At 41.3% G+C, this 18,005-nt stretch overlaps 2 protein-coding genes across 4 annotated transcripts in view; one reads left to right on the top strand and one right to left on the bottom strand.

The window, feature by feature from the left end:
• LOC146514173 (sucrase-isomaltase, intestinal-like) overlaps positions 1 to 18,005 on the bottom strand; it is a 40,389-nt gene that overhangs the window by 8,699 nt on the left and 13,685 nt on the right. For all 3 annotated transcript variants that reach the window (XM_085165554.1, XM_085165556.1, XM_085165555.1), the window contains exons 19-30: positions 17,641 to 17,725; positions 17,455 to 17,511; positions 15,882 to 16,006; positions 15,643 to 15,731; positions 15,357 to 15,406; positions 14,931 to 15,113; positions 14,347 to 14,481; positions 13,433 to 13,639; positions 13,182 to 13,336; positions 12,739 to 12,907; positions 12,107 to 12,203; positions 11,673 to 11,785 (exon numbers count right to left, since the gene is read on the bottom strand). In XM_085165554.1, the coding sequence (XP_085021680.1) occupies positions 11,673 to 11,785; positions 12,107 to 12,203; positions 12,739 to 12,907; positions 13,182 to 13,336; positions 13,433 to 13,639; positions 14,347 to 14,481; positions 14,931 to 15,113; positions 15,357 to 15,406; positions 15,643 to 15,731; positions 15,882 to 16,006; positions 17,455 to 17,511; positions 17,641 to 17,725 (1,465 nt within the window). The remainder of the gene's footprint in view (positions 1 to 11,672; positions 11,786 to 12,106; positions 12,204 to 12,738; positions 12,908 to 13,181; positions 13,337 to 13,432; positions 13,640 to 14,346; positions 14,482 to 14,930; positions 15,114 to 15,356; positions 15,407 to 15,642; positions 15,732 to 15,881; positions 16,007 to 17,454; positions 17,512 to 17,640; positions 17,726 to 18,005) is intronic.
• Positions 8,364 to 11,314, top strand: LOC146514174 (uncharacterized). The gene is made up of 2 exons (XM_085167544.1): positions 8,364 to 10,031; positions 10,881 to 11,314. Exon 1 carries the CDS (start codon positions 8,364 to 8,366, stop codon positions 9,495 to 9,497), a length of 1,134 nt encoding a protein of 377 aa, XP_085023670.1. The 3' UTR covers positions 9,498 to 10,031; positions 10,881 to 11,314.

The following is an 18,005-nucleotide window of genomic DNA, read 5'->3' as shown; positions in this document are numbered from 1 at the left end:
TTGATGGATGTAATTAATGTTTGCAATGAAAATGAATTATATGGTGACTATAATTCCTGAATGTTTAAAACCTTGTAGATAATCTTTAATGTTACTGCATGTTACTTACAAATAATTGAACCTTGATACTGTGAAATTTTGGATATTGATACTTTGAACTTTGAAACTTGATATTTTAATGTTGTACAACATGACTGAATTGAATTGATTGATGATTGAATTGATGATAGCTGATCTGAATAGTTGTTACTGCACTGTGACACTACTTTAGTTTAATTTGTGAGAGTTATCCTTAAAGGGGACGTGACATATATTTGGCCATTGTTTATAGGTCAGGTTTTTATATGGGACGAATCCAAAGACCAGGTCAGCGATTCCAGAACCCAGAGTGTTCCAGTGTTCATTGGATGGCGAGCCAACCCAAGATCCTAGGAGACGATATACATATACACACACACTCACACGCACATGGACTACAATCCTCTACTGTACAAGTAGTACGGTAGGACAGACAATCACACACACTCCTTGTCGGACAAATTCTATTGCCATACACCCGTTTGTCATGGGCCCCACCGGTATCATTTGGACTTAAAAAAGACTAATTCTTTTATTTGTGCACAATTTTATTTTATTCTATTTTTTTGCTACTTTGGGGGAAATTTTTATACTTGACATTCTGTTAAAACCTATTGAAATACTGTGTTGTTTACAAATTTATTTTACAAGGCTTAACATCACTAAAGTACTTTTAAAGCCACACAACTGTGTTTGTCTGGTTTCTCTGCCATTCGTGTACCAGAGCTCTAAGAGTCGTTCTCAGTCTTCTGATACTAGCCCAAATTACTTATCACCTTGGTAATTATCCATTGGTACTTTATATAACTCCACGTTAGTGCTACAAAAGTGGCGAGCCAGCCAGGAGCTCTTTGGTGCATGAATATCAGCATTGAAACCTCCTTAAAGTGTGTATTGTCATTGAAACATCTTTTGCTATTGCCACAAGATGGATTTTGTATTGAGCTCAGGTATCAAAGTCCCCAATGCAGTAATTGTTAGTGGTACACTCAATTCATCGGATGATGAAGAGGTTCTTGACTTTTTGAAGCAGTATGGTACCTTTAGAGCCGTCCCAGTTGTAGATCCAAACTCAGAATTTTTCAAAAACCTGATCGTTGAGTACCGAAGTGGTAACTCCATTGATGCCTTAACTGATCTTTTGCCATACACATATGAAGTTGAAGGGAAGCCCGCTGTAAAATACCATGTAAGAGCTCTCTCCAGCGTTTACACTGCCAAGGTGGGAGGCAGTGCTACCAAATCCTACTTAGATGAAATAAAGCAGGTGGCAAAACTGAGTGGCAAAAGTTTTGAAGAGGTACTGAAGTCGATGATGACAGAGATCAGTGAAATCATTGGGAGTTCAGAGACCGATGATGAATGTATGCTCTCCTCCATGCAAGTTGATGATCCAAACAGGGAGAACCAGCTTCACCCCTCTCTTGAAACGTCTGAGATTGCACGCCAGCAGTTGTCTGAAGATCTACCACAGGTAGGATTGATTCAAGGTGGTACGGAGCCCCACCTACCTGTTGATTTCAAAAAGAGCCCATTTAGTGCGGCAAACAGTTTCAACCCACCTGAAATTCAGAAAGTCATTGTGGAACACATCGTGAAGAAAGATGACTTGATTGCACATTCATATTCTCCAATGAGACTCCGCTCATTCTCTGGCAGGATCCCCAGACCCAGCGGTGAGACGGATTATGACACATGGCGTTCACATGTTGAACTTCTCAGGAAAGACCCTGCCATGTCTGAACTTCAAAAATCTAGAAAGATCTTTGAGAGCTTGTTGTCCCCTGCAGCTGACATTGTCAACAGACTGAGCCCAGAAGCTACACCTGAAACTTACCTTCAGTTGTTGGATGCAGCTTTTGGAACAGTGGAAGACGGAGAGGAGCTTTTCGCTCAATTCATGAACACTCTTCAGGATCCTGGTGAAAAGGCCTCTGCATACCTCTGCCGTCTTCAGGGCGCATTGAACCTCACTCTGAAGAGGGGAGGAGTCTCTGCTGAGGATGCCGATAAACACATTCTCAAGCAGTTTTGTCGTGGATGTTGGGACCACACCTTGCTCTCAGATCTTAATCTTGAAAACAAGAAAAGCCAACCTCCAACATTCTCAGAACTTCTATTAATGCTCCGAACAGAAGAAGATAGACTGGCAGCTAAAGCCACACGGATGAAGAAACACCTTGGTTCAACCCGGCAGCGGGTTGTGGCACACTGTCAAAAGACTTGCACCTGTAGTGAGCTACAGACAGTGACTCAATCTGATTCTGACCCGTTGACAGATCTGAGGAAGCAAGTTGCATCCCTACAGAGTCAGCTTACTAATTTGATGGCAAAGAAACAGAAGAAAAGCTCGAAGCCTAAGGACAGGGCTGAGTGTGATTTACGTGAGATGGCTATGGCAACACCTAGCATCAAGGTCACAAGTGCGAAGCCTGCCAACTTGCGGCAGAGCACCCAGCCAAGACCATGGTACTGCTTCAAGTGTGGTCAGGATGGCCACATCTCAGCAAGTTGCAGTAATGACCCAGACCCCACTCTTGTCGCTGATAAGAGGAAGCAATTAAGAGAGAAGCGTCGCATTTGGGAGATGCAAAACACTCCATCTGCTGACCAGGATTTTTAGACGCAGTCTCAGTTGTGGGGCAAACTGGGACTGAAGCAGGTCAACATCGTCCCGCTAAATCTGGAAGTCAAGCTAAACCAGGAGCACAGGCCACTTTGAGGCAATCCCATGTTGGAGAACAACCTTTCAGACTACCTAAGAGGCTCATAGGCACAAAGAGTACAGGTCAAGTCACGATCAAAGGTAAGGTGTGCAGTTGTCTCCTCAAGTGACCACTGTCACCAAGTCCTACTATGACCAGTATTTGTCTGAGCAACAGATAGAGCCACTACATGACCTTCTGGAAGTTGAAGGGGCCAATGGGCAGCTTGTACCTTACCTGGGTTATGTTGAGATTGGAATCACCTTTCCTAAAGACTTTCTTGGTGCTGAACTAGAAGTCAAAACGCTAGCTCTAGTAGTCCCAGACACCGGGACATTAACCAAGTCTTGTGTATTGATTGGAACAAACACTCTTGATGTAGTGTATGAAATGTACACAGAGGCAAACCCAGAGGGCTACCAACCCATTCCTCATGGGTACAGAACCGTACTCAAAGTACTGGAGTTGCGGCAAAAGCAATGTTCAGATGAAAACGTTGGATTAGTGAGGATGCGTGGAAAGGATGAAGTGATCGTCCCAGCTGGGAAAACAGTCGTTCTTGAGGGGACAGTATCAATCAAGGAATTTTACACTGAGAGATCTGCCCTGTTGGAATATCCTTCAGTATCTTCCCTGCCTGGGGGGCTTTTAGTACAAACCTGTCTCCTTGACTTGCCGAGCAACCAGTCGTGCAAACTACCTGTAGTAGTTTCCAATGAGTCAGAGCATGACATTACCATCCCAGCTAAGAGCGTGATTGCAGAACTCAGTGCAATACAGACTGTCCTATCTCACAAACACATTGTGAGTGAGCCATCAGAGTGTGAACCATCCAAGACCTCTAGTGTGACATTTGACTTTGCCGACTCTCCTATCCCTTCTGACTGGAAAGACCGCATTACTCAAAAGCTGAGCAGTATGCCAGAGGTCTTCGCCCAGACTGATCTGGATTTTGGAAGGACGGACAAGGTCAAACACCACATTAAGCTATCAGATGAGACACCATTCAAACACAGAGCCCGACCGATTCACCCGCACGACATAGAGGCTGTTCGAAAGCATCTGCAAGAGCTTCTCGCAACTGGAGTAATTCGCGAGAGCGAGTCCCCATTCTCCTCGCCAATTGTTGTGGTCAGGAAGAAGAACGGTCAGGTACGTCTGTGTGTTGACTACCGTAAGTTAAACTTACAAACAGTGAAAGACGCATACGCCCTCCCAAGACTGGATGACACCTTCACCGCACTTTCAGGTTCCAAGTGGTTCAGTACACTCGATCTTAAGTCCGGCTATTATCAGATCGAAGTTGCAGAGAGTGATAAGCCCAAGACTGCCTTTGTCTGTCCACTAGGTTTCTGGGAGTTCAACCGTATGCCACAGGGAGTGACAAACGCGCCAAGTACTTTTCAGAGGCTTATGGAGAGATGCATGGGAGACATAAATCTCAAGGAAGTTGTTGTTTTCCTGGATGATCTCATAGTTTTCTCGAAAACCCTTGAGGAGCATGAAGCCAGACTCATGAAAGTCCTGGAACGCTTAAAGGAGTATGGGTTAAAGCTGTCTCCCGAAAAGTGCAAGTTCTTCCAGTCCTCAGTTCGGTACTTGGGGCATGTTGTTTCTCAGCACGGGGTGGAAACTGACCCAGAAAAGACGGCCACACTTAAAACTTGGCCAGTCCCTCAGAACCTCAAGGAGCTGAGATCCTTCCTTGGGTTCTGTGGGTATTACAGACGGTTTGTTAAAGGCTACTCAAGTATTGTGAAACCGCTGAACGATCTAACGTCCGGTTATCCACCACTGAGGAAACATTGCAAATCAAAAGGGAGGAGTAATCAGTATCATGATCCAAAAGAGCCGTTTTACGAACGGTGGACCCCTGCATGCCAGAAAGCATTTGAGGCTATCATTGACAAGCTAACGTTGCCTCCAGTCCTGGCCTTTGCTGACCCAAAGCTGCCTTACATCCTTCATACAGATGCGAGCACTACGGGCCTTGGAGCAGCCTTATACCAGGAGCAGGAGGGACAGCTGCGGGTTATCGCCTACGCAAGTAGAGGTTTGTCAAGTAGTGAGTCCCGCTATCCAGCACATAAGCTCGAGTTTTTGGCTTTAAAGTGGGCTGTAACAGAGAAGCTGAGTGACTACCTCTATGGCAATCAGTTCACCGTTGTCACAGACTCAAACCCTCTGACCTACATCCTCACCTCAGCAAAACGCGATGCAACCAGCTACAGGTGGTTGGCGGCCCTCTCTACCTTCAATTTCCGACTCCAGTATCGTTCTGGAAAACAAAATGGAGATGCCGATGGACTCTCACGTCGTCCTCATGGCAAGCTACCTGATGACCTTACATCTCAAAAAGAGAGAGACCGGATATGCCAGTTCGCAAAACAACATCTGTCAGATCCTGACCATATTGACTCAGTCGATCAGGATGTTGTTCATGCTATCTGTGAGAGACAGTTTGTTTATCATTCAACCACCTCTGAAGCTTTGGGTGATGATGCAGGTATATCCCTTGTCGAAAGTCTTGCCATTTCTGGAGATGCTGTACCTGACAGCTTTGAGCAGGAAGAGACGTTGGGAGGCCTAGACACCATTCCCAAACTCTCACAGGCAGATCTCAGAGACAGCCAGAGATCTGATCGGTGCATCAGACATGTTATTACTCAGATGGAGAGTGGGGAGAAACCCCCTCCCACATTGAGGAAAGAACTTCCAGACATAGTCCTGTTGCTGAGAGAGTTGAACAGGTTTGAGCTGTGCAATGACATTCTCTACAGAACACGAAGAGAAGGCAATAATAAACATTACCAGTTGGTCTTACCTGAAGACCTGCGAGAGTCTGTGTTGACAAGCCTACATGACAACATGGGTCATATGGGAATAGAGCGCACACTCGATCTGGTCAGAGCCAGGTTCTACTGGCCGAGAATGTCCTCAGATGTGGAGAAAAAGATAAAGACCTGCCACAGGTGTGTACGCAGGAAAACGTTACCTGAGAAGGCTGCACCTTTGGTGAATATCATGACGACAAGACCCCTCGAGTTAGTCTGCATGGATTTCCTATCCATTGAACCAGACAGCAGTAATGTGAAAGATGTTCTTGTCATCACAGATCATTTTACTAAATATGCAGTCGCTATCCCAACATCGAACCAAAAAGCTCGGACTGTTGCAAAGTGTCTGTGGGACCATTTCATAGTACACTATGGCATTCCTGAAAAATTACACAGCGATCAAGGGCCTGATTTTGAGTCTCAGCTGATCAAGGGGCTGTGTGAAGTAGCAGGCATACAGAAGATTCGGACTACGCCGTACCATCCCAGGGGCAACCCGGTGGAGCGTTTTAACCGAACACTCTTAAGTATGCTTGGAACTCTGGAGAACAAAGACAAGTCACATTGGAAGGATTTTGTAAAGCCTTTAGTTCATGCGTACAACTGTACCAAGAACGAGGTAACTGGATTCACACCGTATGAGCTGATGTTTGGGCGTCAGCCACGGTTGCCTGTCGATTTGGCTTTTGGTTTACCTGTGAGAGAACAACAAAACAAGTCACACTCCCAATATGTTAAGGACCTCAAATCCCATCTTGAGGAGAGCTATAGAATAGCTACACGGAGTGCTGCAAAGGTAGCCGAAAGGAACAAAACCAGATTTGACAAACATGTGATCACATCTACCTTGGAAATCGGGGACCGAGTGCTGGTAAGGAACATACGCATTCGAGGAAAACACAAACTCGCCGATAAATGGGAGCAGACCGTCTATGTGGTGGTAAAACGAGCTGGAGACCTCCCCGTCTACACCGTTAAACCAGAGGGCGGGAATGGCCCCATACGCACCCTACACAGAGATCTCTTACTCCCTTGTGGGTTCCTCTCTGCAGCCAAGGAAGTGAAACCTGAACAACCAGAACCAAAGAAAAGGCCCAGAACGCGACAGACCACTCACAAAGACAAGGAAAGAGCAGATCACCCCTCGGATGAGGATGATATTGTTTCAGTCCACTGGTTTGCAGATAGATCAGTGCCAAATGACTCGGTGTACATTGTCAAGCGAGATGTTCTGCTGACTCATAAATCAAGTCTTGGTCGGGATGATGTGATTGTAGATCAAGACAAGTTGGCTGGTAATACTTCAGCTTGTACAGACACCATATCCGATGTTGTTCCAGCCAGTCCTGCTGACCATAACCAACATTATGACAATCAGATCGCAAGTTATGGAGAAGCCTCGTATGAGGAAGACTTACCTGAAACGGAAAGAGACTTACCTGGAAATGACGAATCTGAAACGGAAAGAGACTTACCTGGAAATGACGAATCTGAAAAGGAAAAAGACTTACCTGGAAATGACGAATCTGAAAAGGAAAAAGACTTACCTGGAAACGACGAATCTGAAAAGGAAAAAGACTTACCTTCTACGGATCGCCCTGACATGAGGGATGAACAAATCCTACTTCTCTCAGACATGTTAGGGAGTGATGAGGAAGGAGAGGACTTGATATTTGACAGGGAAACAGTAAACAAAGAGAGAGCTGAGCAAATAAGCAAAGAAATTCCTGTCCGACGATCTGAAAGAAGTCGCCAGCCACCAAAAAGGCTAGACTATGCTGAATTAGGAAATCCCCTTGTCACTGTGGTCAAATCATTATTTCAGGGTTTAACCACAGCTTTCATTGACTCTTTAAATGCTAAAGCTGAATTATTGTTCTTAGATGATGCAGTTCGCAGTGGACATGCAAAGGGACTTGCATGAATTCAAGAGGGGAGGGTGTAACCCAGTTCCTAAAATCATCTCAAACAAAAGAGAAGAAAAATTAAAACATTTAATGTTCATTGTTCTGTTCTTACTGTCCCTGTTAATGTAAGAGAAACAAGATCAAAATATTTATTTAAACATAGAAAGGACGCAGATTATATATGATATGCTCTGGTCAAACAAGGGTTAAGTTTTCTCAGAGGGTTGATGAGCTCTGATGAGAGCCTATTGTTTTACTCCACTCCTCGCATGTAAGCCAATCGGTGAAGCTCTGGGCAGCTCTTGTCCCTCCTTAGTACCAGCTCCCAAGTTTTCAGTCTCTTGCTTCTACAGCCAAACAGAGCAGACGAACTAAAACGTTGTTATCGGTAAGCTGGAGAAATTAACATCTAACGAGTTAAAAAAATACCATCTAAACTGATATTTTTTCACAAATTATGGTTTTGCACTTGTTGTCGTCAAGGGCAGAGCGAAACCGGAAGGTTTACTGAGCTGTGGCTTCACGTAACGCTGAGCATCCACTCGACGGCGGTAAGCTAAATGTGGCTAATCAGACACGTGATGTGCGGAGTGTGGGTACAGTTGTTGGATGTCTCTGAAACACACTGTTGTTATGCTAGTTAGTTAATAATCTAAGTTATTAACATGTGAAAAGCTGTAAATGGTTAAAGCAGCTAAAAATAACTTTATGAGAGATAATTGTAAGCAGACTTTATCCTGCTTCCTGTTTAATTTTTGATGTCAATCAGTTGTTTTACTATAAAGCAGGTGGCAAAACTGAGTGGCAAAAGTTTTGAAGAGGTACTGAAGTCGATGATGACAGAGATCAGTGAAATCATTGGGAGTTCAGAGACCGATGATGAATGTATGCTCTCCTCCATGCAAGTTGATGATCCAAACAGGGAGAACCAGCTTCACCCCTCTCTTGAAACGTCTGAGATTGCACGCCAGCAGTTGTCTGAAGTGGTAAAACGAGCTGGAGACCTCCCCGTCTACACCGTTAAACCAGAGGGCGGGAATGGCCCCATACGCACCCTACACAGAGATCTCTTACTCCCTTGTGGGTTCCTCTCTGCAGCCAAGGAAGTGAAACCTGAACAACCAGAACCAAAGAAAAGGCCCAGAACGCGACAGACCACTCACAAAGACAAGGAAAGAGCAGATCACCCCTCGGATGAGGATGATATTGTTTCAGTCCACTGGTTTGCAGATAGATCAGTGCCAAATGACTCGGTGTACATTGTCAAGCGAGATGTTCTGCTGACTCATAAATCAAGTCTTGGTCGGGATGATGTGATTGTAGATCAAGACAAGTTGGCTGGTAATACTTCAGCTTGTACAGACACCATATCCGATGTTGTTCCAGCCAGTCCTGCTGACCATAACCAACATTATGACAATCAGATCGCAAGTTATGGAGAAGCCTCGTATGAGGAAGACTTACCTGAAACGGAAAGAGACTTACCTGGAAATGACGAATCTGAAACGGAAAGAGACTTACCTGGAAATGACGAATCTGAAAAGGAAAAAGACTTACCTGGAAATGACGAATCTGAAAAGGAAAAAGACTTACCTGGAAACGACGAATCTGAAAAGGAAAAAGACTTACCTTCTACGGATCGCCCTGACATGAGGGATGAACAAATCCTACTTCTCTCAGACATGTTAGGGAGTGATGAGGAAGGAGAGGACTTGATATTTGACAGGGAAACAGTAAACAAAGAGAGAGCTGAGCAAATAAGCAAAGAAATTCCTGTCCGACGATCTGAAAGAAGTCGCCAGCCACCAAAAAGGCTAGACTATGCTGAATTAGGAAATCCCCTTGTCACTGTGGTCAAATCATTATTTCAGGGTTTAACCACAGCTTTCATTGACTCTTTAAATGCTAAAGCTGAATTATTGTTCTTAGATGATGCAGTTCGCAGTGGACATGCAAAGGGACTTGCATGAATTCAAGAGGGGAGGGTGTAACCCAGTTCCTAAAATCATCTCAAACAAAAGAGAAGAAAAATTAAAACATTTAATGTTCATTGTTCTGTTCTTACTGTCCCTGTTAATGTAAGAGAAACAAGATCAAAATATTTATTTAAACATAGAAAGGACGCAGATTATATATGATATGCTCTGGTCAAACAAGGGTTAAGTTTTCTCAGAGGGTTGATGAGCTCTGATGAGAGCCTATTGTTTTACTCCACTCCTCGCATGTAAGCCAATCGGTGAAGCTCTGGGCAGCTCTTGTCCCTCCTTAGTACCAGCTCCCAAGTTTTCAGTCTCTTGCTTCTACAGCCAAACAGAGCAGACGAACTAAAACGTTGTTATCGGTAAGCTGGAGAAATTAACATCTAACGAGTTAAAAAAATACCATCTAAACTGATATTTTTTCACAAATTATGGTTTTGCACTTGTTGTCGTCAAGGGCAGAGCGAAACCGGAAGGTTTACTGAGCTGTGGCTTCACGTAACGCTGAGCATCCACTCGACGGCGGTAAGCTAAATGTGGCTAATCAGACACGTGATGTGCGGAGTGTGGGTACAGTTGTTGGATGTCTCTGAAACACACTGTTGTTATGCTAGTTAGTTAATAATCTAAGTTATTAACATGTGAAAAGCTGTAAATGGTTAAAGCAGCTAAAAATAACTTTATGAGAGATAATTGTAAGCAGACTTTATCCTGCTTCCTGTTTAATTTTTGATGTCAATCAGTTGTTTTACTATACTCGGTATTGAATACTTGGAGGTAATTTTTAGTGTATTTCCGCTTGTACTAGTAGGCCTATGGTACAAGTAGGATTAAGCACGTCTATTTAATACTCCTATTTGAGTCCTTGTGTTTACAGGTTATTGAGATTGATTATTTGCACTTTGTTCAATTTCTGATAAGCATTTGCATATTATTCCATTTCTTAAAAGGGGTAATATACTTATTTATTTGTGATTATTTATATATATATATATATATATATATATATATATATATATATATATATATGTACAGTGAGTATTTTGATGGATGTAATTAATGTTTGCAATGAAAATGAATTATATGGTGACTATAATTCCTGAATGTTTAAAACCTTGTAGATAATCTTTAATGTTACTGCATGTTACTTACAAATAATTGAACCTTGATACTGTGAAATTTTGGATATTGATACTTTGAACTTTGAAACTTGATATTTTAATGTTGTACAACATGACTGAATTGAATTGATTGATGATTGAATTGATGATAGCTGATCTGAATAGTTGTTACTGCACTGTGACACTACTTTAGTTTAATTTGTGAGAGTTATCCTTAAAGGGGACGTGACATATATTTGGCCATTGTTTATAGGTCAGGTTTTTATATGGGACGAATCCAAAGACCAGGTCAGCGATTCCAGAACCCAGAGTGTTCCAGTGTTCATTGGATGGCGAGCCAACCCAAGATCCTAGGAGACGATATACATATACACACACACTCACACGCACATGGACTACAATCCTCTACTGTACAAGTAGTACGGTAGGACAGACAATCACACACACTCCTTGTCGGACAAATTCTATTGCCATACACCCGTTTGTCATGGGCCCCACCGGTATCATTTGGACTTAAAAAAGACTAATTCTTTTATTTGTGCACAATTTTATTTTATTCTATTTTTTTGCTACTTTGGGGGAAATTTTTATACTTGACATTCTGTTAAAACCTATTGAAATACTGTGTTGTTTACAAATTTATTTTACAAGGCTTAACATCACTAAAGTACTTTTAAAGCCACACAACTGTGTTTGTCTGGTTTCTCTGCCATTCGTGTACCAGAGCTCTAAGAGTCGTTCTCAGTCTTCTGATACTAGCCCAAATTACTTATCACCTTGGTAATTATCCATTGGTACTTTATATAACTCCACGTTAGTGCTACACTTAGGCTACGTGTGAATTTGATTTAAGGTGAGCAAATACAAATAGGTATCCTGTTTCATATATTAGTAATTGCAGAACAATATAAAATTGTTTGCAACCAACTAGAACTTTTTATTTGAAGCATACCCTGCTCTGCTTAGTTCTACGACACAAGTTACCATGGCGATATACCCCACAAACTACATAGATGCAAACAAACCAGAAGTCCAGAAGACTTACCTCAGTGTACTCCTGCACCACCATCTCGGGCGTAGGTCCCAGGACCATGTAGAAATCCAGGATGCCACCCAGAGTTCGGTAGGTTAAAGCTGGATCAGGCAGGAAGGTCACATCTACAAAACAAAGCAAAAAAGACATTTGTGTGACATTTTTATTACTTTAAAATTTACATTAAATTTACAGTAGGAATTACTATCCTCGCAAGAAATGTATGGACATAACAGTATGTGTAATGCATGTTCATCTGTTTTTGTTTCATGGGATGAAAACAAAAGACACAAAAGCAGGGGTGTGCTTATTTTGTTATGCTGGTCATGCAAATATCTCCCCATCAGAGGAACATGTGCGCATGTGTGATTATGTGTAGATGCAAAAGTGGACCAGCAATAGTGTTTATTCATCAGTTCCACGTGATGTGTGTGTATTTCGCTTACCCATTGCATTGCTGTTCAGCAGCAGCACACCGTGAGCATCAGCTGTGTTCTCAAGGCCCATGTAGAAGGGATGGACTCCATAGCAATTCATCTTGTACTGCAGCAGAGACACACAAAAGGTGAGCATCAAGTGTGGACCATGTTTAACATGTACTATAGCACGCCCCTCCCCTGTTTTATTTCCCTTAACAGTTGTCTGAACCCTGTGGAACTATTTTTTAAGCTTAGCAATTACCCATGATAATGTCAAGGACATAAAGTGATGGTGTCATGGTGAACTCTCATGTCAACAGAATCTCATCAAAGTATCATGAATGGGCTTTAAATCCTCTGGAAGGTTCTTTACAAGTCATCTCTATAGCCTCTACAGCTCGTGCTGCTAAAGATATTCAGTGCAGGGTGCTCTTGTATACAGCAAGCATGAAACCAGTTTTGATGAAACACACTAATGCCTAAATAATCTATACCTTTCAACCATTCCTTCAGGGAAGTTATGTTCTAATCTCTGCATCAAGAGTAGAAATAACAACTAAATATTGTCAAATAGAGAGTAGCACTCAGTTTTTTACATTGTTTGCAGATACATATGCACATGTGCGATGTTACAGTATGCGTGTTAGTGTGATACTTACGCCAGGAGGCTGGTCCTTGGCAAACATGCCCCAGGTGTGATAGTTGAGATCGTGCTTGTAAGTGAGATGCTCTGTTTCCCCAAAACCATAAACATACTGAGATGGCAGCTTAGTTGACACTTGGATGAACATGTCTGAGAAGGTAAAGCCTGGCACCGACGAATCCCAGCTAAGAAATGCAACAGAGGAGTGAGGGAGAGAGAGGGAGGGGGTTAATTGCGATATGTTTGACATATCTACAAAATAATTTCATCCTTTCTCCCTATCTTTGCTTTATTTAACTAGAGAAGTTTAAATTCTCTGTAAGTGAGTACTAAAAATAAGCAGTAGGAAGAATATTTTGAAATCTCTGTGTGAAAGGGATGAGGTCAAAAAATCAGTAAAATCAACAATTAATTCACAGCATGCCAACTTCCAACTTTTTTGCAAGCCAAGATACTCACATTACGGTTCCTGTGCTTTTCCTAATGACCTGGATGCCGAATGGTTCGGTCACAATGACAACCTTGTAAAGTCTCTTGTTCTCATCAGTCTCAGGAGTGGCAGGAAGTGACAATCCCACTGGTACCTCATAGCGCTTTGTGTTTGGGTCAAAGATCTGAATGCGGAGGAATTGTTATTGCATTAGCATATAGGTAGAATCAATACAGATGCACCATTGGCTGAACACAAAAATAAATGAGCAAAATCAGACCTTGAACTGCAGCATTTCACCAGTGTGATAATTAATCTCAACACGGAGTGTGTCAATATCCCGTGACTGTGGACGACCGCTGCTCCTGTGCTTCCTGTTCCTAGTGATGTCAAGTGTCATGCCCGAGCTGCTTTCCCGTACTGACGTGACAGTGTAACCATAGTCTTGAGGATAGATGCACCATGGGCCTTGTCCACTGGTAATTGGCTACGTAGGGAAATAAAAGAAAGCATAGAGATTTAAAATATTTGCAACTTTGTTTCTAAAATCACTGGGAGACTCTACAAAATTAACAAATTTAAAGCAATAGTCACAAAAGCAACACATCAAAGGTTTAAATAGAAACGTTATCTTATTTTTAATAACCCCAACCGGTCGCAGCAGATGGCCCCGCCCCTCCCTGAGCCTGGTTCTGCTGGAGGTTTCTTCCTGTTAAAAGGGAGTTTTTCCTTCCCACTCTCGCCAAATAGCTTGATCATAGGGGGTCATATGACTTTGGGGTTTGTCTTGGTTTGTAATATTGTAGGGTCTATCTTACAATATAAAGTGTCTTGAGGCGACTGTTGTTGTGATTTGGCGTTGTTTAAATAAAACTGAATTGAATTGAATTGAATTGAATTGAATTGAATTGAATTGAATATGCACCCATCTCACTCCAGATTGGTGCTTCTACCTGTTCATACCTGACACCTGATTCTGACACTATGGCAGTAAGAACAGGTGTCATGTACCATAAACAGTTCAGATCAAAGCTTAGAATTATTTTTTTTATCTTGAATTAATAACAGGATTCAAAAAGGATTACTTGCTTAATAAATTATTTAGAAAAGGTTTATACTTCGTTGTCATATACACCTATCTTGTGTTTTAGAAAAACATATGTGTATGTGAGCATATGACCATTTTTTACTTACATCCCAGATGCAGCCTCTGGCCTCACAGTTAGCCTGATCCGCATGTTCCTCTGGATGGCAGTCGATGCGTATCACTTCCCACTCCAACACGTAGGTCTCCCCGAGGGTCAGTCTGAGGTCACGCAGGAACAGCACCTGAAGTTTAAGGGAGGAAAATGTTTTTGTGGTGATGCTTTCTGAGCTGTCTCTGAATTCAAATTTCCCCACGCTAGTGAGCTCTAAACCTGGATGGGCTCTCATTTCAGAATTATTTGTAATGTTTCTAAATTAGTTATTCCTAAAGCAATTAATAATTATTCTTACAATAATATTGTAAATCTTTTTTTACTTTTGCCTCTGCATTGATCATCTGATGCTCAACTGGAGATAAAAATAAATGTGTGGTGTTTTAAAATATACATTCTGCTGACATGTGAGTAACAGTAACATGGTGTTAGCATTGTTAGCACTATTACACCATGTGTTTTGTACATTAACTTTTTTTTGCGAACATAATTTCCTTCGATATGAAAAAAACAGTAATGTTGTTTTTATTTTACATTTGTTTTGTACGTAATCATGTCGATGCACATGCATGTGTTTACCTTCTTGTCTCCATCGTGGTGAATGCTGCTGGGTTCTAATGTGGTAGTAGAGTTTGTGGTGCCAACATGAGTCACAGAGATGGACACGGGAGGAACGGGTATCCCAAGGATAGTGATGTTGTCAAACTTCAGGTTGTTCGGATCATTGTAACCAGCATGGGTCACCTGCATAGTCAAAACTCCCTGCAAGGCAGCAGATACATAATCACACGATCTGACTTTCTACACATTATCCCAGATTTAAGAGATACAGCATTTATTTTCATTGTTGCCCTCGATTAATGTTAACATACAAGAAATGCACGTTATGGACAGGAAAAGCTAAAATTCTCATGTGGTTTTGAACTTTGAACTTTAGTGCTGATTGAAAGGAACATGTCGGCTGGATTTAAAAAAGTGCTGCATGGTTTTGTGAGGTGAACTCACCTGCTTCAGAGACAACTTGTAGTGGATGTAGTTGCCATTCTCAATTGTATCTGTAAAGAGAAGGATGTGCATCTTTGTCTGAGTAGATGAACACGAGTGATTCACAGGTACATAGCAAAGTGGCTCACTTCTACTTGTTAATGTAAGTGAGCCAACTGAAAGTGATTTCAGAGTTACATCAATTAATTAACTTTTTTTGCTAAAAAAACAAACAAACAAACTTATAGTCCCCCAGATACAACACATTTGCAAACAAAAAGGCAAAAGATGAGAAAAGAGATAATACCTCTGGAATCTCCATCATCCCAAAATAGTTCCCCATCTGCATTGCCGTTGTCATCAGGAGCAATGAGCAAACCCATTGGGTTACGCCGGCTAGTTAAATATACATAAGCAAATGGAAAATTACAAACATATGAATAAATGAACAAATCCAATGAATATAATCCAATAAAATGAAAGAATTGTGCAGTATAAAATTATGCGCACATTTGTGTGTGTGTGTGTGTGTGTGTGTGTGTATACCTGTATGTGGTAGTGACATCAGGTTCCTGTGTGGGGAGGATAGCTCCACCTCTGATGTGTAATCCGAGCTTGTCAGCTGGTAGATACATTTCCATGTGTGTTTTGCGGACTGTTAGCTTTTGCATCTGATCAGAAGGACAGAAGAATAAAATATTATATCCCTAACTTTGCTGTCCACAATAATCCGTGGAATGCACTTTTCATTTTTAGATATGGATTTTTAATTGTGTTTTAGTTCAGTGTTGATTTAATCAGGGTGCCCTGATCCTTCAAATCTGTTAGTCATCATTAGTAATTGTTATTCAAACTCCAGTTTAAAACTAGAAGGGGCGTATCAACTAAAAAAAGGACATAATAATTAAGTATGTCCTTTATAGCACACTGTAATTAGTAAAAGTCTTATGATTTGTAGAGTAGCTGTTCCATTTTGTACAAGTGGACTAAGCACTAATATATGACTTCCTTACATTATGTTGAATAACACTGGACCTCATTATATATCAGTCAACTTTTAAACCTGTGTCTTACCTTAGACGACAGGCTTCATGACATTTGGGTGTTAAAATGGTTTTCAAAATATTTTAAAGATAAACTTCACATTGCTCTCTTTGTTTTGTTTTGTCTTTCTATCCTCCATTCATTTTTTTATTGGCCCACATAGACCACAACATGCTCACAGCAGCCTAATCTTCATCTTCCTTTTTACTTGTCCTGTTTTTCTCTCTTGTTTCTGGTTTTCTCTGTCTTTGTGTAATGTGCTGTCCAACGTTTGCCCTTTCTTTTCATTCCACTGCTTATCGATTTGTTTTTGCAGTATTTCTTTGCTCTGTAGCTTGTTTTTCATGGTCACTTTCACTGCATCATTACTCCTCCACTCTTCTATCCTCCTACCCAGATAATAACGGGGGACTAACCAGGACAAGGGTTCAGCAGCATGACAGCCAGCATAATCATTCATCTGATCGGTGGATGCTTTCCATCGCCGCCGTGGCGCCTAAATAAGGTCCCAAAGGAACTTAACACCTCTTTTATCTTTCTGTCTCTTTCTTCTCTTCTCCTTGTCCTCTTTCTTGCTCTTTGTTCTCACTCCCACTCTGTCTTATCGCCTTAGTCTCACGATCTCAAACAAAGAACTTTCATGTGAAACATGTTTTTGTCACAGTGTAACATGATGCTCCATCTATCTGATCTCTTTCTTTTTAAATCTATTTTTTTATATACCTATTGTGCTAATTCAGCTCAATGGGATTTTTAAGGCAGTTGTCTTTTGTTCAGATTATATTGAAGATATTATTTTAACTCGATAACTGGGTTTGCTACATTTTAACAGCTGCTCATACTTTACTGTCTGATTTATGGCAATTGTACCTAAAATCAGTAAGACTTTTGAAAGTGCACTTAGCTTGGACAACTTCCTGAAAACAGCAAGAATTTGACCTGAAAGTAGTGCAATGTCCAAATTGAATTAATTATACAACTGCATTTTTTTCTATAGATCTATCAAGACAATCACACTAAAGGAAATAGTCGTGCTTTATAGAAAACATTTTAATCAACCAGAACATGTTCTTACCGACTCATAGTCATACCACAGAGCATCTGGTACATATCCCCACACCATGTCTACGCCCTGAACAACACAAGAGCAAAAGGCGTCTTTAGCCATTTTCACATTTTCACAATTTTATATATCTAAATACAGAAAGAGCAAGAAGGAAAAGAAGAAAACATATGAGTGTGCTTGTGTGTGTTCACTTACAGGATCAAGTACAGGTGTGATAAGCAGGTGTTTTCCCCAAAGGAACTGGCGATCCACTGTCCAGGTTTCACTATCAGAGTAGAATCTACAACGAGGAAGAATACAAGTGACTGACTAAAATATATTTTAGATTAAGGTCTCTATGTTTAATGTTCCATTGTTTAATGCCAACTTTAAAAAAAAAATGCTTTATATTGTTTATATATTGTTACTGTTTCTGTGTCTTTATTTGCTAATGATACCTTCTTTTTAATTTGTCTGTGTTTTTCAGTTTAGGCATCATAGCTTAGCTGTCCTTACATCGGCTAATCATGCCAGTTTTCCATCATGTTTTACAATGATTGGAGTAATCTCCAATAATTTTT

The sequence above is a fragment of the Neolamprologus multifasciatus genome, chromosome 7, assembly GCF_963576455.1.
Source record: "Neolamprologus multifasciatus chromosome 7, fNeoMul1.2, whole genome shotgun sequence".
Lineage (NCBI taxonomy): Eukaryota > Metazoa > Chordata > Actinopteri > Cichliformes > Cichlidae > Neolamprologus > Neolamprologus multifasciatus.
Note: the sequence above shows the minus strand (reverse complement) of the source record. Positions and strands in the feature narration are given on the sequence as shown.

What these genes read in the sequence shown, in the direction of transcription:
- LOC146514174 (XM_085167544.1), top strand. Translation starts at nt 8,364, where the DNA reads ATGACAGAGATCAGTGAAATCATTGGGAGTTCAGAGACCGATGATGAA.